Raw genomic sequence first — 25,083 nt, 5'->3', positions numbered from 1 at the left:
TTTTTGCCTCCAGGATACCGCATTACATTTCATTGTCATATCTCTCTAGTCTTCCCTTGGCTGTGACAGTTTACCAGACTCTTTGTGGTGATGTTGACAGTTCTGGTCAGGTGTTTTGTAGGATACCACACAGCTAGACAATTTCTGATGTTTTTCTCATGATAAGACTGGAGTTAAGAGTTACTAGGAGGAAGACTACAAAGGTAAAGTGCCATTTTCATCGTATCACATCAAGGGAACCTACTGTCAACATGATACATGACTATTAATGTTAACTTTGATCACCTGGCTAAGGTAGCGTTTGTCAGGCTTCTCCACTGCATTTCTATACTCCTTCCCCCACTCCATTTCCATACTCTACTCCTTGGAAGGAAATCACTATAAGCAGCCCGCACCTAAGGAATGAGGAATTGTACTTCCCTTCTCTTCGAAGATGAGTAGCTATGTAAACTATTTGGAATTCTGCCTGAGAGATTTGTCTCTTCCCCATTTATAAATTTACTTAATTGTATGTTTATATCAGTATGGGCTCATGAAAATTTATTTTATACTTTTGGCTATAATCCAAACCTACTTAATTTTATTGCTCAAATTCTTTCAGCTTTGGCCATCAACAGCTCCTTCGACATACCCCCACAAGTGTGCTTCTTTTTGTTTGTTTTTTAAAGCACTTGCTTTGTTTGTGGTACTACGAAATACTTCAGGCTCATCTTGTATATTTCCTGCCACAGTCCTAGAATTAGCCATTTCTTTTTATCGGAAAATGGTATTAGAAACCAAGGTCTAGGTGCTAAGTATGCTCATTGCTATGGGGGTGTTGCTTTTGTTTATTCTTTCTTAGTTGACAAAGCACAGAAATACGTATATGCTTACTAACCAGCATATATATATATACATATTTATATGTAAATATCTTTATATTAAGCTAAACATGAGTTCATACTCATGTCTCTAACTTGAATCCATTATCACATGGATTCATTCTAGCGTCATCCCTTTGCTTATCTTTAAATTCTCTCTCCAACAATGACAATTGGGCTGCCACCATCCATTATCTATTTCTTTAATTATTTAGTTTCAATATACATGTATAAGCAGTATCTGAATTAACTCATGTACTCTTGTGGTATGAGTTATCAGCTAGAGTACAGTGCTTACTTTGCCTTTAGTCTCAGACTCTACTCATTTCCAAAGTAACTTAGGTCAGCACCTTTCCTTTTCCACCCTTTTTAGCGATATTATATTATACAGTTAGATATTCTTATCAGAGTCTACATTCCTTCCTGGAATCTGCAGTCTCCTAAATGATTTTTTTTTTTAACATTTACATTCATTAAGGTTCACTATGCTGTAAAGTTCTATAGATTTTGATAAATATGTAATGTCACATACCTACTATTACAATATCATACAGAATATTTTTACTGCTCTAAAAATTCCCTGTTTCACTTACTCATCCCTCTCTTCTTCCTTTCAAACTCCTGGCAACCACAGATCATTTTATTCTCTCTATAGTTTTGCCTTTTCCAGAATGTCATATAATTGGATTCATACAGTGTGCAACCTTTGTATGCATGCAGGGTGCTAAGAAACACATGTTGATGATCTATAAATCATTTGAGTCAGAGCTCAGCATATTATCACCAGGATTCCAGTCTTCTCAAATAATGGGAAGTGTATTTTTGTTTTTACCTTATTTAGCAAGAATGGCTAAATAAGGTATGGCTTACATTTTTTAAAAGTAAATTTTCTGTTGAAGGGCTTATGAGAACTGATGAGGTTTTTATTATACCTAGAATAGGGTTGTTTAATGCCTAGATTATGATAATGTATGTTTAACATTGTGTCTTCAAATTAGTGCTGATGGTGTCTTCTCTGACTATTTTTAAATGGCTGTTTTTAATTTTTGTATTTTCCTACCAATGATAATATTTAAAAATTAAAAGAATATTCTGGATCATTGAGATGACCACTGTTTGTGTCTTGCCATGCAAATCTAGTCCACATTTGTATTTGTGTATATAATTTTCTTGGATCCCATTGATTCCTGGATGATGGGAGAAGAAGATATATTTAATACGTGATGATGATTTTGCTTCTAAGAGTGGTCTAAGCAGTCACTATGCACTGTGTAAAGGATGTCTTCACAGTTGGAATAAAGAATAGCAGGACACACCAAAGGACCTGTATCTTAGTCTGATCGTATCCATGCTTTCAGCAGCCATTTAGTATTCACAAAACAAACTTTATCTGTCAACATTAAATTACTGTTGTTAGAATTTTAGTTTTGTAGTTTTTATTTTTAACTGAATATTTATTCTTAGAACAGTGGAATAAAGAGTTGTAAATATAGGTAAAGACTATATACCTGTATTTATTTTTTATTTAATTCAATAACTTAAATAGAATAATTTATTAATAGGAGTATGGAAGACTTTTTAAACTATAAGTATGTACAACTCAAAATTAGAAAACAATGGGTTAGCATGTAGCAAGTCTTTAGTAAATATTAGTAGTTGCTGTTATGGTTTTACATAATATGAGCTTTCTGTAATACACTAGTCTAGTCTGGCCAACCTCCCTTCCCCACATTTTGGTGTGCATTCACTTCTGCCACTCAGGCATATTGCCCTCTTCTTCCCCTTACCTCCCACACCTAAAGCACCTCTTAGCACAGCCCACATCAGCTGTCTAATTGCCAGTCCAGTAGACGTGGTATATTCTACCCCCTTTTTTTGCAATGCTGCTCTTTGCATAAGCATTTTCTTCTGTATTTTTTTTGCCTCCTTCTTTGCTTCTATTTTTTGCTCCTCTTGTTCTTTATATACCAGTGTTCTCTGAGATTCTACCTTTACCCATACCTCTCTTCGTTCATGTCTTTTTTATTTGAAAGTTTAAATTAAAATACAGCAAAATAGACTGTGTACATTTAGAACTGTGAATTTTAACACGTGTAGATTTGTGTAACTGCTACCACAAACAGGATGCAGAACAGTTCAATTGCTCCAAAAAATTCCCTTGTGCTACACTTCTGCAGCTGTACCCAACCTCATCCATGACCCTTGGCAACCATCGACTGATCTGTACTCTATCACTGTAGTTTTATCTTTTGAAGACTATTATATAAATGGAATCATCCATGTGAACTTTTTTCGTATTAAAATTTTTTATTGTATTTTTTTACTGTCTCTTTGTATAGATTGTGTTAGTGGTTGCTGAGGATGACAACATATATACTTACATTTTATAGTCTCCTTGGAATCAATATTTTACCACTTTAATGGGGTAAAGAAACTTACCATCATATAGGCTTCTTTACCCTCCTCCCTTTATGTTGTAGTTGTCTTACTATGTAGTAAACTATGTGCATTGAAATCCACACATAAGTATTGCTTTCAGCTATCAAACAAATATTAAAAAATTCAATTGGATAAGTTTATTATATTTACCCATATATTTACCATTTCTGTTGCTCTTCCTTCATTTCTTATGTTCCAGATTTCCTACTGGTATGATTTCCCTTCTGTCTGAAAAACTTCCTTTAGCAGTTTTTGTTTGTTTTTGTCTGCCAACAACAAATTCTCTTAGTACTTCTTCATCTGACAGTATCTTCCTTCCACTTTCATTCCCGCAGGATATTTTTACTGGATACGGAATTCTGTGTTGACAGTTCTTTTCTTTCAGCACTTGAAAAATGTTAGACTTTCTTTTTCTTTCAACTCTTTGTTCACCTGTAAGTAATGTGTCGAATTTTTCTTTGGTTGTTCTCAAGATTTTTTCTTTGTCTTTAGTGTTCAGCAGTTTGGGAATGATGTGTCTGGGCATGGATTTCTTTGTGTTTATCTGTGGATTTTGCTGAACTTCTTGAATGTATGTTTTCTACAAAATTAAAGAATTTCAGCCATTGTTTCTTCAACTATTTTTGCTGCCTCACAATTTTCCTTCTCCTTCTGGGACTCTAATGACAGATTTGATCTTTTGTCTCACAGGTCCCTGAGGCCATGATAATCCCTTCCTCCACTCTCTTTTCTCTTTGTTGTTCAGATTGAATAATTTCTATTGACCTATCTTCTAGGTCACTGCCTCTTTCCTCTGTTATCTCTATACTGCTATTGAACCCATCCAGTGAGTTTTCTAATTTGATTATTGTATTTTTCATTTTTACAGTTTGCATTTGGTTCTTCTCTATATTATCTGTTTCTTTGCTGAAACGTTGTCTTTTCATTACCTGTAAGAGTGTTCACCTTGAATGTTGGGACATTTTTATTATAGCTGCTTTAAAGTCTTTGTCAGATAATTTTGACAACTGTGTCATCTCAGCATAAGCATCTGTGGATTGTCTTATGCATCTTGAGATTTTTCTGGTTCTTCATATGCTGAGTAATTTTGGATTATATTTTGGACATTTTGATTATTATGTTTTGAGACTCTGGCTCTTGTTTAAATCCTACAGGGATGTTGATTTTTTAAAAAATTTTAGCTGGCATTTGACTTGACTGGGTTGAGGCCACAAGTTCCACCTAGCTTTCTATGGGTTATGGGTCTAATATCTATTAAATTTTCAAAGCTTTTGAAGTGCTATTTGGATCTATCCCACATGTGTGCCAGTCAGTGGCCAGTCTGAGAGTTGGATGATTTTCTGTCCTGTAATCCATCTCTATGGATGCACAGCTCAGAGGAGTCCAGGAGTTTATAAACAACTTAAAGGGTCTCTCTCCTAAATTCCTCCCTGTCCATGATCTTCTTAGTACTTCTTGGTCTCTTAGGTCTCCCTTTTTGTTCCTCTAACCTAAAATCTGGGGCTTTAGTTGTGCCATTCTGCTGTGCACTTCTCATCTCTGTGTATAGAGTTTCTTTTCTTTTTCTTTAACCCAATTTGAGTCTGCGACATTTTCTTCTTTTGGCTCTTTATTTGAAGTTTTTTTTCAAATCTACAAAAAAGTTGAAGGTATACCCTTCTGGCATTTGTTTTTGCTTTGCGTGTGTATACTTTTATTTTTTTCAGTAAACCATTTAAAAATAAGGTTAGGGTGTCTCCAAAATACTTCAACATGTTATCTCCTAAGACTTCTTGTGTTGTCCTGCATGATTACAATCTCATTAGCATATCCAAGAAACTTAACTTTGAAATGGTAATATTGTTTAATATGGAGTCCATATTTAAATTTTCCATTTGCCCTGATAATACCCTTTAATCACTTTATTTTTTGAGGAGTTGCTCCAGCATTCCATCAAAGATTAAAGATTGCATTTATCATGTCTCTTTAATGTCCTTTAATTTAGAACATCCCCCCCACCCCCTGCTTTTTGCCACTGATATTTTTAAAGAGGCTATGCCAATTGTCTTGTAAGATTTCCCACAATCTGGATTTGTCTGAATTTTTCCTTATGATTAGATTTAAGTTAAACATTTTTGGTAAGAAGACCACATAAGTATATTTGTGTACTTTTCATTTTATTACATAAGGAGATCTAAAATGACACTTTGTCTCATTATTGCTGATAAGTTTACTCACATGTTTAAGGTGATATCTGCCATATTTCTTCATTATAAAAGTATCTTTACTCCTCTATAAGGATTCTATGGGATGATATTTTGAGACAATGAATATGCTAGTTCTCAACAACCCTTGTGGTTTTTAACATCAATTAATAATCTTTCCCTGAATCAATTGTTACATAGGTGGTTGCAAAGTGTTGTGAATTTCTGACTTCCGTGAGTGATAAAACTATACAGAAAGATATGGAAGAGATTATGTAAAAGTCAGAAAGTTGGTTTGGCGGAAGAGGGAGGAGGTAGTGGTTAGTTGGGAGCATGGGGAGGGGGCAGGAGGGTGTTGAGGTTTTTACAGCTAACTTTTTCTTTACCTAGGTTATAATTAAATGGGTATTCACTTTGTAATAATTCATAGTACTGTACATATATTTTCTGTACATATACTTTTCAGTGTGTGAATTGTAGTTCACAGTAAAAAAGTTAATTTTAGCATTGTTTCAAACAATATTTAAATTTGTGTTTAATAGATTTATTACTTACCATAATTTATTTTATATTTTGTATTATATTATGATTTAATCAATCTTGATTTCTTTTTTCCATTCATTTCTTCATCATGTGAAAATACTTCTTTAAGTAACTTTTTCTCCAAGAATGGTACCTGAATGGTATACACGTATACTTTGGGGGGATGTTTTAATGATATTGGTCTCTGGAATGTTTTTCTAAGACATATGTATAGCTCTCTTTAACAAATTATATATAATATAAAATATATTTTCTAAGATATATATGTACACATATGCATATAAACATATAAATATGTACACGTATATAAACATCTATGTACACATATATGCATACATAATGCACCTATATTATAGTTCATTTTGGCACACTGATTATTCACATTTTTCTCTAGCTCTGAACACTTCTGCATGCTTTCTATGAATAGAAGCTACTCCAGCAGGTTACACCCTCAGACAGTGAATATTAGTGCAGCATGGGGTAAAGCTCTCAGCTATTTAGCCCTCCTAAATTGAATGTGTTTTGCATATATTATTTACTGCACTTGGTCTTTCCACCACTTATTTTGTATTCTGACAGTTTGGAGCTATAATGGCTGACAAAAGTGTCTAAGTGCTATTGCACTATTTGTCATGAAGAAATGTAGGAAGATGATCTTGCTGGATTTTAAAGCATGTTTTGTGGCAGCTCCAGGTGCTTTTGCATACACCAAGGTTAAAGATGGGCAGGGAATTAGGGACTTGGAGCAGTCCTCTGATGCTGCGAAGGGCATCACAGACAACTGCAATATGGGAAGAGTAAACAAAAAAATGACTGAATAATGGCTAGATGAGGCTCTGGTCAAAGGTATGTGCTGGCTTCAGGAGCCCCAAACACATGTGAGTGATTACCTTGGTATGATGCTCTAAGAACTGGACTGTCACCCACTTGTACAGTTTTGTTTCAGTTAGTGCTCCTGTTTCCACGCCCTAGGTGAGTGCTTGCTGACTCCTTGCACAGTTATATCTTTCTCTCATCCGTGAGCATCCACCATAGCTTGGCCATATTTCGAATTCCTAGGTACAGGCTTTGTCCCTCACACTTTCTTTATGCTATTGTTTTCTAATATTTAGTGTTTCACAGGAACAATTTGATACCAATTTAATTTTCTTTAATTCTTTAATTTTCTTAATTTCAGAAGCTGTGAAGCTTCTCTCCTATCCCTACCATTTGAATGCTTCAGCATTTTTTTATTTATTCTGAAATTTAGAAATTTCATGAGTTATTTCTAGACCTTTTTCATTAACATTCTTCAGAACTCAGTGAGTTTTTTGATGTTAAGACTCAAATGTTTTTTCAACTTAAGGAAAATTTATTATTTATTTGGTTATTGTTTCTGCTTCCGTTTTCCTAGGTCTTTTAATCTCTGTCTCTTATTTTTTTCCTCCCATATTTAGTCCTCTCTAACCTTTTTCTTTGACTTCTGGAGATAATTCAAGCTTGTTTTCTAAGTCTCTTATTTAGATAACAATTCGTTTAACTGCCTTCAATTGTGGTTTTTAATTTGACAGTTGTGTTTCTATCTGGATGCAGCGTTTCGAGTAATCTTAAGTTTTTCCTTCAGAGTGGCTCCCTATTCTGGTTGCACTGATTCAGTGTCCTCCTCTGGAATCTTGTTTTTAGAATAGAAACCAGCTTCTCAAAGTTTCTCATATTCTGGAAGGAATTGTATTTTCAGTGGCAGAAGAGGCAAGAGAGGGGAGAGGCTGTTGCCTCAAATTGTCCTCAGATGCTCCTTCATTTTGAGCTCTTTATTTATAACCTGCTGGCTGTTTGCTCATCTTCACATACAGTGTCACAGATCAGTGTCTCTATTGTTAGAAGTTGAGAAGGGTTGCTGTCTTAGCATAGGTCTACACATTTTAGGCCCAGATGAAGGAAGAATGAAAGGCCTCGGTTGATAGTGGGGAGGAAGAAGGAAAGGAGCCTGCTCTTTCTTCCTAGCCTGGTCCACCTGTCCCTGCTTAAGATTCGAGCTAGTGTGACCAAGGGTATTTCTCTTAGACCTCCAAAGCCTGAGTGTTCCCACAGGCTCTGCTTGGGGTGCTACAGTTTCCTGCCAACTGCCCTGCCATAGGCTGCCATAGTTGAGTTAGTGCTTTTCCATTGCTGAGTCACAGATTGGTCTTTCTTTCCATTCCAGTTTCAGTAATATATTTAACACTTTTCCCTAGAGTTCACACCTCCCCCACCCCCTTTTAGTTTCCATTATAGGGAATAGAAGGAGTTAAATTAATATCCTCAAGGAAAGCTCTTTATTCACTTTTTTAAACATTTGTCTCCAAATGTTATTAGCAATATAAGCAAAAGGCATAACATAATGACTTTACAACTACCAGCATCCATTATGAGAACAAAAAGGCACCAAACTTATCTGAAAATATATAGCACAATTTCTGCTTTTATAGAGAATTTATTTGAGACTGTAATTGGAGTAAAAAAATATGAAATATAATTGGAGTCAGATATTTTGATACCATATACTATTTGTTACTGCTTTTGATTCTGTTACTTTTGCACCGTACTTTACATTGCCCATTTTTCCATTCCATGTTGGAATGGCACTTTGTGTCTCAAATTAACACATGATAGAAATATAAGCTCCTTCTGGAAACCAAATGCAAATACTTACCAGGAAGCTAAATATCAGTTTCTATTTGGAGGCTATACCGTCAGGAATCTGAAAGAATCAGCTGGTTGTTTCTCAGCCTGTACTCCGAAACCTGTGGTTGGGGGAATTCCCACCTTAGATGCTAGTGGACTGGCAGGGTTGGAGTTCCCCCAGCCTCCCTGCCCTCAAAAATCTCCTTCTGTGGTCGTAATAACTGACAAGTGGAGTAATTCTATCAAATCAACCAACAGTGGCAGTATAAACTCAAAAAACTGATTTGGCAAAAAGTTTCATGCATGGGAAGGAGTCGTTAAGTTAAGGAAATGATACAAAAGAAGGAAAATGATAATGGAGGAAAGAATTCATTGACTCATTATGTAGAAATAGAGAAGCATTTTGAGTATTTTACAATGAGCTATTTTTATTGGATGTTTATTTAATGGAATGAATATTTTGTAACCATTAAGAATTATAATTTTGAAGACTGTGTAACACCATGAAAGAGTACAAATGATATCATGTTAATGGGGTTGGGAGAAAGGCTTATATATTGCAATTATATAAGAACATATATATGTTTATAGTCAAATCTTAGAAGGGAACACAAGTGATTACTGGGCCGTTTGGATAATTTTTCACTTTTTTCCCCCTCTTGTATATAAACTGCAATTAAATAGCTTTTATAACTTAAAAATAGAGATTTTTAAAACAGCAAACTAGTAATCAGAAGAGATTTACCAACCAAAATGAAAAGTTTTGCATTTGGTCTGATATTAAAACATTAACCTCTCTGATGTTAACTACTGATTTTGTTTTGCTGAGCTAATCTCCAAATTTTTTATTTACCTCTAAGTTATAAATGTTTACAAATTTAAAAAGAAATCTCTCTAGAAACCCAGTTAATATGTAACAGCTGACACATTTGACTTTCTCATGGTGACAAAGATGAAATGATGTATCATGTTTTAGGATGAATACTGTGCTCAAAGCATCGAGATGTCATAAGATGTAGAAATCTCTTTGAGGATTTGCTAAAGTTTGGAGCTAGGTGTCTAGAAGAGAAGAGAAGACTGAGGAGATATACAGGAGCATTGTCTCGTGGAAGAAAGATTACTGGAATTGTGTTGTTCTAGAAATAACTAAGGTGGAAGTTGAAAGCAGGCAGATTTTTTAGCTCAATATACAGAAACATAATAATTAGTCACCCTCCAGCTCAGCCATGGAACTGATTTCTTCGTGAGTTTCCATGTTACTAGTCACTGGGAATGTTCAGCAGAAGATTAACCATACCACTGCCAGGGGTATTATAAAAGGGAAGGAACCACAAAATGATCCCACAGCTTCTTGCCAATCTAAAATTTTGTTATTCTACATCATATGTAGACTGTTTTTCCATCATGCATGCATATAGACCTGCTTGCCTGCCTTCTTTCCTTCCTTCCTTCCTGGAATATCTTAGCAGTATCATAATATTGTAAAATTTTAATTTTTTTAGATTTACATTTTTAATGAGATGTAATTAGCATACAACAAAATGCATAGATCTTTATTGTTCAGTTCTATGTGCTTTGACAACTGTGTACATTTGTGTGACTATTTTGGACATTTTCATCACCCAGAAATTCCCTCATGTCCCTTTCTAATCAATCCCTCTGTGCCCCCGCTGCGAGACAACTACTTTTTGATTTCTATCCAATAGATTGGGTTTATCCTTATACTTCGTATAAATGGAATCATAAAGTATAAATTGATTTTATCTTCTTATTTTATCCCACAAAATGCTTTTGAGATTTATACAGTTGTTGCATTTATAAATACCTCTTTGTTTTCACTGCTGAATAGTATTTTATTGTACAGATATGCCCCAGTTTGCTTATTTATTCTCCTATTGGTGGATGTTTGAGTTCTTTCTAGTTAGAGGTTCTAATGAGTGAGGCTACTGTGTATATTTTTGTACAGCTCCTTTTAAATAATATGTTCATATTTTTGTTTGGTAAATATCTAGGAGTAAAATTTCTGAGTCATAGGGTAGATATATGGTTAACTTGATTAAACTGGCAAACACTTCTGCAGTTACCTTTGTGCCACATCTTCCCTAATAATTGGTATTGTCAGTCTTTAATTTTAGCATTCTAGTTGGTGTAAAGTAGCACTTATTGTGATTTAAATTTACATTTCCCTAATGACTAATGATGTTGAGCTCCTTTTCATATACTTATTGGCCATTCGTATATCTCCTTTTATAAAACATCTGTTCAGATCTTTTGCCTTTTTTAAAGTTGGCTGTCTTTTTATTGTTTATATATGAGTTTTTTATATATTCTAGATATAAACACTTTGTCAGATATGTGGCCTGTAAATATTTACCAGCCTGTGGTTTATTTATTAGTTTTCATAATGATATCTTTGGATAAACAGAAAATTTTTATTTTGTTGTAGTCCGATCGACCAGTAGCTTGTCTTTTGTGACTAGTCTTCTTATATTCTGTCCAAGAATTTTTGCCCACTCAAGGTCATAAAGATTTTCTACTTTTTCTTTTAGAAGCTTTACAATTCTAGGTTTTACAGTTAGACCTATGAACCACCTCAAGTTAATTTTTTGTGTATGGTGGGAAGAAAGGGTCAAGATTCTTTTTAGTTCCCTGTACAGATACCCCAGTTGTTCCAGCATCATTTGTTGAGAAGACCTTTCTTTCCCTATTTGACTGACTTTGTTATTGACAATTTTGTTGAGAATTAATTGAGCATGTATGCGCATGCACACATTATACACACACGCACAGACACAGGGTCTATCTCTGGATTCTGTTTTGTTCTATTGATTGATTTGTCTGTCCTTATTCCAGTACCACAGTGTTTTGGTTATTATATATTTGTAATAAATCTTTATTTTTTCTTTGTCAAGATTATTTTGGCAGTTCTAAATCATTTGCATTTCATGCACACTATAGACTTTGTTTGCCAACTTCATTTTAAAAGCCTGCTAGGATTTTGATTGGGATTGCACTGAATCTCTAGATCAGTTGAGGAGAATGAACAGATAACTTTAAAATATTGTGTCTTTCAATCCATGAACGTGGTACAGCTCTCTATTTATTTAGGTCTTCTTTAATTTCTCCCACAATGCTCTATAGTTTTCAGTATAGAAATCTTGCACATCTTTTGCTAGATTTATTTCTAAGTATTTGATGTTACTTTCGATGCTATTTTAAATATTGTTTTTTACTTTCATTTTTCAGTTACTTGTCTCTAGTGCATGGAAATACATTGTTCTTTATAATCGACTTTGTACCTGCAGATTTGTTAAATTCACTCACTCTAGTAGTTTTAAAAAAGATTCCATAGAGTATTGCACGTACATAATAATGTCAAATATACATATTTACAAATATGCATATTTACAGCATATTTATTTTAAATCTTCTTGCCTTTTTTTCTTATTAAATACTGTGAGACTTCTAATAAAATGTTCAACAGAAGTCGTCAGAGCAGATATCGTTGCCTTGTTCCGGATCTTGGAGAAAAAGAGTTTAGTGTTTATTATTGAGTATGACTTTAGCTCTTAAGTTTTTCATAGCTGTCCTCTATCAAGTCGAAGAAGCTCCCTTTCATTCCTATTTTATTGAGAACTTGTATCATGAATGAACACTGAATTTTTTCAAATCCCTTTTATGTATTTATTGCAATGATCATATGATTATCTCCTTTAGTCTGATCATTGATTTTTACATCTTTCTTCTTTACAAGTATATGTATTTAAAGCAATAAACTTCCTTCTTAGCACTATGTAGTTATATTCCACAAATTTTCATTTCGGATTGTCATCATTCAGTTTGAAACTTTTTCTATTTTTCTCTTGTGATTTATTTTTTGGCCCATGGGTTATTTAGGGGTAGTTTCCTTAATATCCAAATATTGGGGAATTTTCCATTTTTTGTCCCATGTGTTCTTTCATCATAATGAAAAGTTCCTTTTTATCTGTGATCGTATTCCTTGACTTGAAATCTGTCTGGTCTGATATTAATAAAACTGTGCCAGCTTTTTCATGCAAACAATTTCCATAATTTATATTTAAAGTGAGTTTCTCGTGAACTCATATAGTTGTCTTTTTTTTTTTAATCTTGTCTGACATTCTTTGTCTTTTAATTGAGCAGTTTGTCTTTTTATTTTTTATATTTAATTGACTACTAATATAGTTGGGTTTTAAGTCTGCCATCTAGGTATTTATGTTCTTTCTGTCCTGTCTTTTGTTTCTCTGTACCTCCTTTTTGCTTTCTTTTGAGCGAATCATACATTTTTAGTATTTAGTCTTGTTCCCTGTTTGTTTGTTTTTTTTAGGCGAGGCAACCCTTGGTTCACCTCAAGGATTGCAAGGACCTTGTCAGCTTACGATCCCTTATTTTTTATTTATTTTTTATTTTTTACGCCTACAGCACCTGGTTTTCCTAAGTGGTCTACCATCCAAGTACTAACCAGGCCCGACCCTGCTTAGCTTCCGAGATCAGATGCCTGTATTTTTTTTTAAGCTATAACTCTCGATGGTGGTAGTGGTAGTAGTAGTGGATGTGTGTTTTGATTTTCTTTCGTTTTTTTTTTTAAAAGAAAGTGCTTAGAGCTTTGTCGCTCAGTATAATAATCACTAGCCACATATGGATATTTAAATTTTAATTAATTTAAGTATGAAAAAAACCACATTCACTGCCTATAGTATGGAAAATGGATCGAAAGGATTCAGAAGTAGAAACAAGAAGGTAAGTTAGGACATTGTCTTAGAAATACTAGAAAATTTTTGTGAGCTATTAGTAACAGAATTTAAGAGAAATGGTAGGACTGAGAGATACTTGGGAGGGAGAATCAAAAAGGGAATGTCCATTGAAGGAGAAGGGGAAAGAAGAAGCTCAGTCAGGTGACTCTTAAGATTTTGATCTTGGGCAAGCAAATGAATGGTGGTGCTGTTATTTGGGGGAAGTGAAAGAGTTTAGTTTTAGAGACCTTGAGAGTCAGGTATTTGTAGGAATTTCAAGGTAGAAAGATAAGCGGTAGGCAGTTGGCTATATGGGTCAAGAATTTTGGAAAGTTATGTCTAGCAGAAAATTTTCAGGTTTTTAATTTAAATATTGATGAACTAAAAGGTATATAAAACCACCATGGTAGTATTATAGAGTAAAAATATACAGAACTCTTAGGATCGCCAACATTTCAGAGGAAGAGCAGAACCTAGATAGAGCTTATAGATAGGTGGAATTAAAACTGGGAGAGAGTGTGTCGTTGAATACAAAGGAATAGAGTTATGAATGAATTGTTAAATAACAGTGAAAGATTTTCTAGACAGGTATTATATAAATAATATTTGGCGAACTCGGCTTTCTAAGAAGCAGCGAAGTGCTTCGAAATTATTCAGTGCTTTTATCTTTTAGACTCCATTCATTCATTACCTTTACCTTTTAGTATTTATTTTCTCTTGCTGTATACCAGGAAGTCTCTTAGGGGTGAGAGGTACAGAGATTAATAGAAGTTAGTTTCTGTCATACTCTTTCTGTAAGAGACATGCATACAAGTAATTATAATACAAAAGTATAAAGGTCCATAAGTAAAAGGAGGTTGTAGGAAGTGCTGCAGGAAGTTAGAGAGAGCACCTAGCTCTTCTTTGCCTTTCATAGGGCATTCTTTTTGTATGGATTGCCCTTTTCCTGCTTCTTCACCCACATGGCCTTCAAAGCTCAGCCCGAGTCAAGTGTCATTCCAATTGACTTCCTGGTTTGTTTTACTTAATTCTTAAGAAAAATGGTGATGTGTATTAGACAATGCATCTCTAATGCAATCACTAAAAAAGGAGAAAAAAGGATGGAGGAAAAGAGAATCAAAGTTGAAAAAATAATATGTACTCATTATAAGAAATTCCAACAATACAGAGAATACAACAAGGAGGATCACCCAGCATCCCACCACCTAGAAATAATCATTATTAACATTAGGTTAACATCATCCAGAAATATCCTTATAGGTTTATACATATAAAAGGATGGAGATAAATTTTACACAATTAGGACCATACTATACATACTATTTTAAATGTTGAGTGCTTAATTTCACTTTTAGAAGGTTAGTGTAAAAAAAGATAAACTTCACATAAAGGATTCTTTACAGGCAATAGTAATTACTAAAAGATAAATCTAAGATTAACAAAAAAAATTACATAAAACTGGTGCTTTGGTGATTTTATAAAGCTATGTTTATATATTTTACTTTTTAAGTTTAATATGGCTCTGCTGTGAGTGATGAAAAAATGATCACCTTCAGTTGCATTTCACCTTCCTCCTCGTCGTCGCCCAACTGCTTCTTGGTTTTCAGTTGTAATTACAACTTCACTGTTTATAACATTTATCTACCTTTCTGTAACCTAATCCATGTGTTTGTTTATTGTCTGCTCAGTATTTATATGGATCATTTCTCACCATCATCTCTTATACCATGGTCTCTGGCTTCTCCATTCTAGACTTCATTATTTTTTTTTCACCTCTTGGTTGGCTTGATTTCAACATCAAGTAGTTTTCTTAAAAAGGACTCTGGTAGTCCCTAAAGTCTTCTATAGTGTCTGTCTGTCACCTTTATACTTGAATGACAGCTTGGCTGGCCATAAATTTGTTGGGTCATGCTTTCTTTCCCTTGAACTTTTGACATTTCTCCTCTGTGTCTGGAATTGTGTTAAACCAGTTTTTTCTTTACAACTACCGTTTCCCGCCTTTTTTTGAATCAGAGTGACAGTTTTCAAAGAACATACATGAGTTCTTTACCACTTTACTCACTGCACTTGGGAGAATTATTACTGGGAAGGACCACCACAGTTCTGATACTTTGATGTGAACCAGGGTATTTGGAGATTTTAACCATGCATCTTTGTTTTCCTTTCTAGAGATAATTGATGACATTGCCAACCTGGTGGAGAACACAGATGAGAAACTTCGCACTGAAACCAGGCGTGTGAATATGGTGGACAGAAAGTCAACATCTTGTGGTAAGAGAGAGCTATAGTTAGGGTTCTGCCTCTCTCATCGCTTGTGGTTTGCACTGCTCTGAGTTTCCCACGTTTGTCTAATTACTGCAGGGGTTGGTTGCTCTCCTAAAACAGGCAGTCCCATTTGATGAAGTATTGAAATTACTAAAAGATAACTAAATCTCGTTAAAATGAAATGGATTGTTATGAGTTCAAGGGAAGTATAATGCATTAATGAAATGTTTCTGTGGGCTTGTAGAGAATAATAGTTTGGGAAACTGTATGACACTATGCAGATAGGTGGTAGTGCATCTCCTGGGTTTTAAAGAAAATCTTGATTATAGCTGTGCCTCCTTTTAATCACAAGCTTAATTGTTGAAGTTTGAACTCCAGAGCAGTTAAGAGCCCAGGTTCTGAAGTCTAAATGAGTTCAAATCCTATATTGAATGATGTTACCTTTGGTAGTCACTTTACTCCTTAATACCTCATACATTAAATGAGGATTCACGTGCCAAGGTAAGAATCCCTTGAAGTCAGTCTTAAGATATCAATTCCCAGGCCCTCCACTAGAGTTCTGATTGAGGAGGGCTAGGCTGGCTATTCTGCAGGTACTTAATATTCTGCAGAAATTCTCATGCAGATTTCTGTGTAAATTATATATTGCCTGTGCACAGTGCCTTGCCCAGGGTAAGCGATGATAAATGGTGGGGATAGTAGTAGTAGTCACACTGGTTGTTATGTAGTGGTTCATCACACAAAGGTGCACCAAGTTTCTAAAGCTAATACTTTTGTTGTAAATAGAAATATGTTAACAGTTAAAAAAAAAAAAAAAACCTAGCAATTTGAGCACATGCTTTGCCTAACTTGTAGCCCTTTAAATATGAAAAATATAATGGATTCCCTCTGACGTACCTAGTTTTAGAACAAAGACCTCTGTGCAAGGGTCACCTGAGACATATAGCTTGAGGAGCATCACCTTCCTTGCCTGTTTTCTGGTTAAACAGATATCTAGAACAACAGGGTGAGAGAGAAGCAGGCAGATAGGGACTCCAGAACCTCGGAGGAAGTGGAACGCTGAGGGGCCTACCTGCTTCCCTTTTATCACCTGTTCTGCTCCACCTCCCAACCCCAGTTCTCATCCATTGGATACCAACCCAGTCTGTGCTATCTGTTCTTGCAGGCGTGTGCTTCCTTCTTCTTGCCAGAAGCAAAGCCTCCTTGATTTTGCATTATCAACTTTCTCACATAACTTCTGTCCACAGGGTCTTTGTTCTTTGCACCAAATCCTGAAACTTTGGAGACAGAGCAATGTGGGTTCACTCCCACCTCCTTTGCTTATTATCTTTGATTTCTGTATAAACTTAATCTTGCTGAGCCTTAGTTTCCTCAGCTGTGAAAAAAAGTGGATAACCTGGTTATCAAAATTAAATTGTAGAGAATGTGTAAAATGTCTAAAGCTGGCCATCTTCCCTGAATTTCCATATTTATGTGGAGATGCCTTACAGCATAGTGGTTAGTGGGCTCTAGAGCCTGGACTCGCATCCCAGCTTCACCATTCACCAGCTCTGTGACCCTGGCAAAGCCCAAACTCCCCTTAACCTCCGTTTTCTCATCTTTGAAATGGGAATGAGAGGGTTATTGTAAGGAATAAATGAATAAACTATAACTATAAAGATATAGTTATAGATATAGATTATATTGATATAGATAACATGTAGATATATAGATATATATAGCACTTAGAAGAGCCTTCCCAATTCAGTGACAACTTTCCTGAGGTCTTTTTTATGTGCTAAGCAATCATGTTGCTATTCATTTGGAATGAACACATGCATAGACGTGTTGGTAAGTTTTAATATTTGCAATGTAGTGGCCCTTAGCATATGTCATTCATGAAGTCATAATGAAGACAGTTGCCAGTTTTTTATTTTATAGTTATTACCTAGTGTTAGTATTTAAACCTAGAAATTTCCATAAAAACTTCTGAGCTGAACTCTGTTTCATTTTTTTTTTTTAAATAGAAGAAATTTAGAGACCTCTAGAATTACTGAAATGAATATTTTTAAAACTTGGTATCTTAAAATATGTTAACTGATAATTTATCTCATGTTTCATTTCTGTTTAGTTATATGTTATATATTATATAGTAGGTATAATATTTAATATCTATTATTCATATCAGAACTGTATATAGTGACTCAGAAGGGAGAAGTGCTGGAGTATAAGACTGTTTAGGTACTGAAAGAAGAAATTTCTTTATTCTTTCAATGGAACTACTTTAGAGAGATTTTTTTCTCTTATTTCTTAAATTTTTTCCTAATATTTATTTAGCAGTTCCATCAGTATTGTAGATCAACACCCAAATAACTATCCTTATACCATTTCTGAAGTCTGATACCTTTAAAGGAAAATGTGTTATATTTGTGTTTTTAAAGGGAAATTTGTAATTATATATGTGTTTGTTGACAAGCAGTGCTAGTTTTCACACTGATAAAGGTTCAGCGTGTGGCCTTCAAAGCTCTAGGGAGGTCAGACTTTTATTTATGACACTCAGCAATTAACTTCTAAGACTTTCATTGATCAATATTAAGCCTTTGAACACAAAGCATATTGTGGAATTTACTGAGTAGGTCTAGCAGCCCTTGGCAAAATTAGACCTTTTACTTAAATAATTGTTTTATTGTGGTAAAATATACATACCATAAAATTTACCATTGTAACTATTTTTTTAATAAAATTTTTTATTTTTCACTTATAGTTGGGATACAATATTATATTAGTTCCAGGAGTACAGCATAGTAATTAGAGATCTATATAACTCACAGTTATATATATCACCACAATAAATCTAGTACCCCTCTGCCCCCTTACATATTTATTACAATATTATTGACTATATTCGTTATGCTATACTTTGTGTCTCCATGACTATTTTGTAACTACCCACCTGTACTTCTTAATCCCTTTTCCCGTTTTCACCAATGCCCCCCAAACCCTCTCCCATCTGGTGACCCTCAAAATGTTTTCTGTATCTATGAGTTTGTTTCTGTTAATTTTTGTTTATTTGTTTTGTTCTTTAGATTCCACATTTACATGAAATCAAATGGCATTTGTCTTTCTCTATCTGACTTACTCCATTCAGCATAATACCTTCTAGGTCCATCAGGCAACGTAACTATTTTTAAGAGCTCGGTTCAGTGGCACTAAGCACATTTATATTGTTGTGTCACCATCACCACAATCCATCTCCAGAACTTCTTTTTCATCCCAAACTGAAACTCTGTCCCCAATTAACACTATCTCTTCATTCCCCGTCTCCCAGCCCTTGTCAATTACCATTCATTCTGCTTTCTGTCTCTAGGAATCCGACCACTCTAGGAACCTCATATAAGTAGAATTGCACAGTGTTCATCCTCTTGTGTCTGGCTTATTTAATTTAGCATAATGTCTTTAATATTCCTCCACGTCATACCATGTGTCAGAATTTCCTTCCTTTTGTAGGCTGAATAATATTCCATTGTATGTGTGTGTATATGTGTGTGTGTGTGTGTGTGTGTATACACGTATATATATATATGTATATATATGTAAAGTGTGTATGTATGTGTATATACACATTGCTATATGTATATATATATGTGTGTGTGTGTGTGTGTGTGTGTGTATTTGGTTTGTCCATTTCTCTGTCAGTGGACTCTTGGGTTGTTTCCATTTTTTGACTAGTGTAACAATGCCACTGTGAACGTGAGTGTACAAATACTGGTTCAAGTCCCTGATTTTCTCTGCATATATCCAGAAGTGGATGTGCTGTATCAAATGGTGTTTTATTATTTTGGGAGGGGAAACTCACCATATTAACTTGACCTTTTGTTTTGTTTCCAGCATGTAAACTCTTAGGTACTTTCTGGTAGTTTCTTTTTTTATCTGATAGAGCCTTTTTGCAGACAAGAGCTAGAGACTTCCACAGCCTGAGAGGGATGGGCAAGTAGGGCTAACGTTAAGGCTCTGAGCTACCTTCAGCTGGGCTGTGTAACAGGGGACCCTACCTCCAATGATGATGATGATGACGATGATGATGATGATTAAACTGGAGCCCCAAAGAGCTATACCCTTAGGATAAAAGTGAGCCAGAAGTAAACTTGCCTTTGAGAATTGTGGAGAAAGCAGCCTTGGTACTAAACAGAATAAAAGAAAAAGAAAGGAAACACTACAGTTCCTGATAAGTTGTGGTCACAGAAAGGCCCTCATATGGATTTGCACCCTAGGTATCTTGAATTTGGTTTGAAGCAGACTCACCTGTTATAGCTCCAGGTGCCTGACAAAAACAATGAAATGCCTCTTTGGAGAAAGGTGTGTTTACCCTAGGTCTCTAGAATCAACCCAAAAAAAAATTTTCAGGGCAATGTCCAACACACAGTCAAAGATAACCTAGGATACGTGAAGATAGCACAACATTAGCCAGGACCAGCAACAGACCACAGAAACTAATCTGTACAGACTTGCAGCATTAGAATTATCAGATGTGGATTATAAAATCACATCTTATTATGCTTATTATATTTAAAGAAATGAGAAGCTTGAAAGTATCTTTAGGGAATAGGAAACTAGAAGAGTAACATAGAAAATTTGAAAAGGGACCACATAGAACTTCTAGAAATTAAAAGAAAAATAACTGAAATTCAAAACTCAAGGGACATATTTGATACCGAAGAGAATCAACCAGATACAGATCAGAAAAAAATAAACCATATTCTCTTTCCATAAATGCTAGCATTTACAAGAGAATTGCCAAATGCCATGGAAGTTAAATTACTGTCTTAATTAGAAAGGCATTTGGGGAGCAGGAGCTTAGTCCAAGATCCTCAAGACAGAACAAAGAGTTAATCACCTGATCTTCCCAACTGCAAGGCTAAATTGATCATTTTATATGTAAACACATACCTATACATACATGAACAGCAAGCCAGCTATGTTTTAACTATTTTGGGGGGTGGAGGAGAATTAAGCAACTCAGTCAAGTGTAACTCGGTCACTGTTCACATGAAACTCTATTACTGTTTAACTAAGAGCACTTGAGTGAGCTGAGGATAGCAGCCGGCCCATCATCATTTTACTTAAGGGAGTGCAAAAATAGGTTGCGAACCGTGAAATGGTCTTTTGTTTCCCTATCCTCAGCATATCTTCCTTGCTAATCTGATGTATCAGTCATAGATGCTTTCACAGTGAGGAAATTTCTAGTTATAAGTACAGACTGAATTGCAAGGGGGCCACACAGAACGGCCTGGTGATGAATTTGTTTGTTCAGTTGTTAACAAAGGATTCAAGCACCTCTTTGTGAACCTTTCACTCGGGAGCCCGGGCTTTAAAATTTTTACTGAGATCTATGCATGGTTTTTCCTCTCTTTTCTTTGCCCATCCCCATCTCAACAATAGCATCAAGTAGAAAACAATATTGTCTTTTCCAGCTTCTAAATGCAAATTAGACTGATATTTTCCATTGGTACCTATATGTATTTTCAGATCTGTTACTTGTATTAAGGACATCTACATAAAAGCAGGATCTTTGCAATTGCAGTTTAAATATTCAGTGTGCCTAGTTCTCATTAGAATTCAAAATAGAACCTCGTCTGAGTCTGACGGACGGAGCCAATTGTGAAAGACCAGACTAAGAATTCTGAATGACTCAGGTTGAGGGACAGTGTTGCTTCTCAACATATTGACTATTACATAATGTTGGCTAAGCACATTTATTGTGATTTCAGCAAGGTGTCAGTGATATGGTTCGAGATCAGCCCAACTATCATTGAATTAACAGTTTCTCAACCTGTAAAACCATTGGATTTGCCTTCAGCTCCTTGGAATATGATCGTCCTTGGGAGGTGGAGCAGTTCGGGGGTTAAGGGTAGCACAGGACGGCAAGGGCGTGGAGCCAAACACACCTGGGTCACAATTTTGGCTCTGCCCACTTACAACCTGGGTTGAGCCATTTGCCCTCTCTGTTTCAGCTGCCTTCTCTGTAAAATGAGGGTAACAATTGCTAGTTTCCATGGTTATTCTGCAAATTAATGAGAACAAGTTGGGTGGCATAATGACTGGTGCTAGAGGGTCCTCAATAAAGGCCAGCTATGTTAAATGTGGGTTTAAATTGGTTGCTGAACACCGTCTCAATACATAAGACTCAGAGGCTCTTAGCTCTATTTGAAGACAGCATAGAAGGGCTTTTAAGGAAAACGGTGATGCCTTGAGTAAGGTATGCAGGGATATTCTGGAGCTAGGAAGTTAGTATCCTCATTGATTAGAAATGGAGTTGATTTTTTAAAAATTAATTAAAATTTAGAATTGTAGCTGAAGCCCATTACCCGTCATGAAATTAATGAATGCCACCTATAGTGCGTATGTGGATGGTGATGGTGCTGCCTTACCTTGATATAGCAGTGAACACACTTTCTCTTATATTAGCTCTTTCGAACCTCATACAATATGGGTACGAAACTGAGTTCTAAGTTGTCTGGTTTATTTAACTGACCTTAAAGACAGTTTACTCCCTAAATGAATTGTTTTTAAAACCCTACTACAAACACAAACAATCTGGAGCAAAAGAATAACCATACAGGGTCTTTTATTTATCTTACTATTCATCTAGAATATTCTTCTTGGCTATTGTTTCCTTACTTCTTTCTCTTACCCTCCTTTGTTAAAATAATCTAGTTAAATTCTATAGCTCCCTTTTTCTTTACATACATGTGTCTGTCTCTATATCATCATGTCATCTTTCATTCAGTCTCTATGGAGAAATGCCCAGTCCTCTGCTTGAAGGCATATCTGCCTTCAGAGCCTTCTCATCTTCAAGCTTAGTGCTGCTTGTGTTGCCCATTCATTCATTCTTTTCTTCTTCCATGCCAGCATAGTTACTGGGTATCATCTGGTGCCAGATATTAGAGCTGAAAGGTACTTAGGGCACAGTTCCTGCCCTTAGGGAACTTAGAGCATGAGGGCTGAGGACACATGGCATAAATCACTAATGATTGTAGACAGCATAGGAGGAAAAGGATCTTAGACAGCCTAGGGAGGTCAGAGGTTCCAAGAGGACATAACACTGGAGCAGAAGTCTGAAGAAATGAGGAGAGGCTTCTTCTGGGAAAGCGCAAAACCAAAATAATCAGGGAGGGTATGCTATGATCCCATTTAAGTGAGGCGAGGAGCAAAATAAAAAAGGATGGAGAGAAAGAAGGGGCAACACAAGAATCCAGTAAGTACTGTGTTCATTAGAGCATGACGACAAGTACAGAAGAGCAGATGTAGTTAACAGTGGTCACTTTGAAGTGCTGTGAAGAGGCTAGGCTTGGAGCTGGATAATGGGATATTATCAATATTTTCTTTATATGTCTTTAGAATTTTTTATAATAAGCCTGTGCGATTTTTTGTTACTTGCAAATTAATTAAAATTTACTCAAGATTTTGGTACTCCCAGTCATTTCTTTTCCTACAAATAGTATTTTTATAAGAATACGATAATACTGTATTTTTAAGCCCTTCTATTTTTTTTTTTTTTTAACATTTTAGTATAAACCTATTTTCCTTTTAGTACTATTAGTGCCATTCTACCAAGTGGCTATACTATCATTTACTTAAGTACTCCCTTTTGGGGCTTTTAGATTATTTCCACAGTTTTTTATATAATTAATGCTGTGTTATGTGCATATATCTTTTTTCCAAATTTAGGGTTTTTTTCTATCAGGCAGGGTTTGAGTTAGGATGCTTCCAGGGCCAGAATCAGAGACTGACTCTGGGTTTCTTATAATGGCAGGGCCAAGATTGGAAGGTTGTTTGAGTTCCAGAGAAGTGACAGGAAGCCAGAGGGCCAGGGTTCAGAGCACCCGTCCCTGGGCAGGAAGAGGGAGATCAGGATGCTGAAGCCAGAGATGCTGAGTGAGGCCACTGCCTCTGACCAGCTCGGCCTCTCCTGGTCCAAGGAGGAGTGCCAAATTGGCCAAGCCTGGCTGCTGTGGGTGAGCAGAGGGAGAATCTGACCCTGTTGGCATTCCTGGTGAGAAGTAATGCATTGCCTCCTGCCAGGACTTCACGTGATGGGAGCTCACTCAAAATGGAAATGGGGGTTAGATCTGAACAGCCAGGGAAAAAAACAAAACAAAACGTGTTGTCCATTACATACATATTTCCCAAGCAGATTTATTTAGACCCAGGGTGTGAGTAGTGTTAAGTCTTTTGATATATATTATCAAATTACTTTCCAATAATGTATCAGAAACCATCCCCAATGCAGACTTATTAGTGACAGGTTCTTGCTAAAATGCAGTGCCTCTCTTCACTTTTTCTCTCTTTAAATAGCTTCTGGTATTTGAGATAGTTCTGTCTGTCAGAAATGGCTCTTATTCCTTGATTTCTATGACATAGCATTACCCTGAGATTTATCCTACCACTCCAATTGCTTACTCCTTCCCTTCCTTTGTTCTGTTATTTGTTGAATGCCACTGTATGCCAAGCGGTGAGGATCAAAAGTCAGAGAAGACCTGTTGTCTCGCCTCACGGGGCACTCAGCCTAGCAGGAGGGCAGCAAACTCAGGGTGGCACAAGAAAAGCTCTGCTAGATGTGCACAGGGCACCGTGGAAATAACAGACAGGTGGGAAAAAATAGTATTCCAGGCAACAAGAAATACAGACAGGCTCGAAGGAGACACTAAGGCAGGCAACACTACTTGGTTTCTCAAACAACAACTAGGATTGCCTACTAGGATCAAAGATGCCTGCTAGACAGGTAGGCTGGGACCAGGTCTTGGAGAGCCTTGGGTGCTAATTTTGTTTTCCTTTGTCTCTTGCATTATCTTTTCTTCCCTCTTCTATTGAGGACAATACTTAGGGCTGAGTCCTCTGCTCTTTTTTTCTTGACTCTTTTTCTTTAAGCTACTTCATTAACTGGCTTCATGGACAACTAAGAGTTCTGCATCTCAGAACTGAACTTCCCCTTAAGCTCAAGGTCTATATCTTTATCTGCTGACAGTCACTTTCTCTTGACTGTCCCCTAGCACCCTCTCAATCTGTACATGTTCTTTGTAGACTCATTTTCTTTATCCCAAAATAGGCTTCCTCCTCCATGCTTCCTATTTTTTCAGGCTCAAACCTTCCTTCATCCCTTCAAATGCTTTCAGAGACCAGACAGGAAACATTCATGAATGAAATGGGTCACTGTGATTATCTCCAGTGGCAAGCTAGAGAATAAACAGCAGATTTCTGCCAGTGGGAATGCACGCCTAGAATTGCCAGATCATCTGTTTGTTTATTTTTTGAAGAGAAGCCTGAAATCTGGATCTTTAAGTGAAATCTTCCAATATTTTAGTGTTGACAATAAATTAACATTTAAAAAAATTCCGCGTGGGCCAAATAACACATGTTGCA

At 35.9% G+C, this 25,083-nt stretch overlaps 1 protein-coding gene across 2 annotated transcripts in view; it reads left to right on the top strand.

Annotated features, from left to right (window-relative positions):
* STX8 (syntaxin 8) overlaps positions 1-25,083 on the top strand; it is a 222,975-nt gene that overhangs the window by 120,656 nt on the left and 77,236 nt on the right. For both annotated transcript variants that reach the window (XM_039847342.1, XM_039847343.1), the window contains one exon: positions 15,589-15,690. In XM_039847342.1, coding sequence (XP_039703276.1) covers positions 15,589-15,690 — 102 coding nt within the window. The remainder of the gene's footprint in view (positions 1-15,588; positions 15,691-25,083) is intronic.

The sequence above is a fragment of the Pteropus medius genome, unplaced genomic scaffold (assembly GCF_902729225.1).
Source record: "Pteropus medius unplaced genomic scaffold, Ma_sr-lr_union100, whole genome shotgun sequence".
In the NCBI taxonomy this organism is placed as follows: Eukaryota; Metazoa; Chordata; class Mammalia; order Chiroptera; family Pteropodidae; genus Pteropus; species Pteropus medius.
The sequence above is the reverse complement of the archived record's forward strand: the minus strand, read 5'-3'. Positions and strand labels throughout refer to the sequence as shown.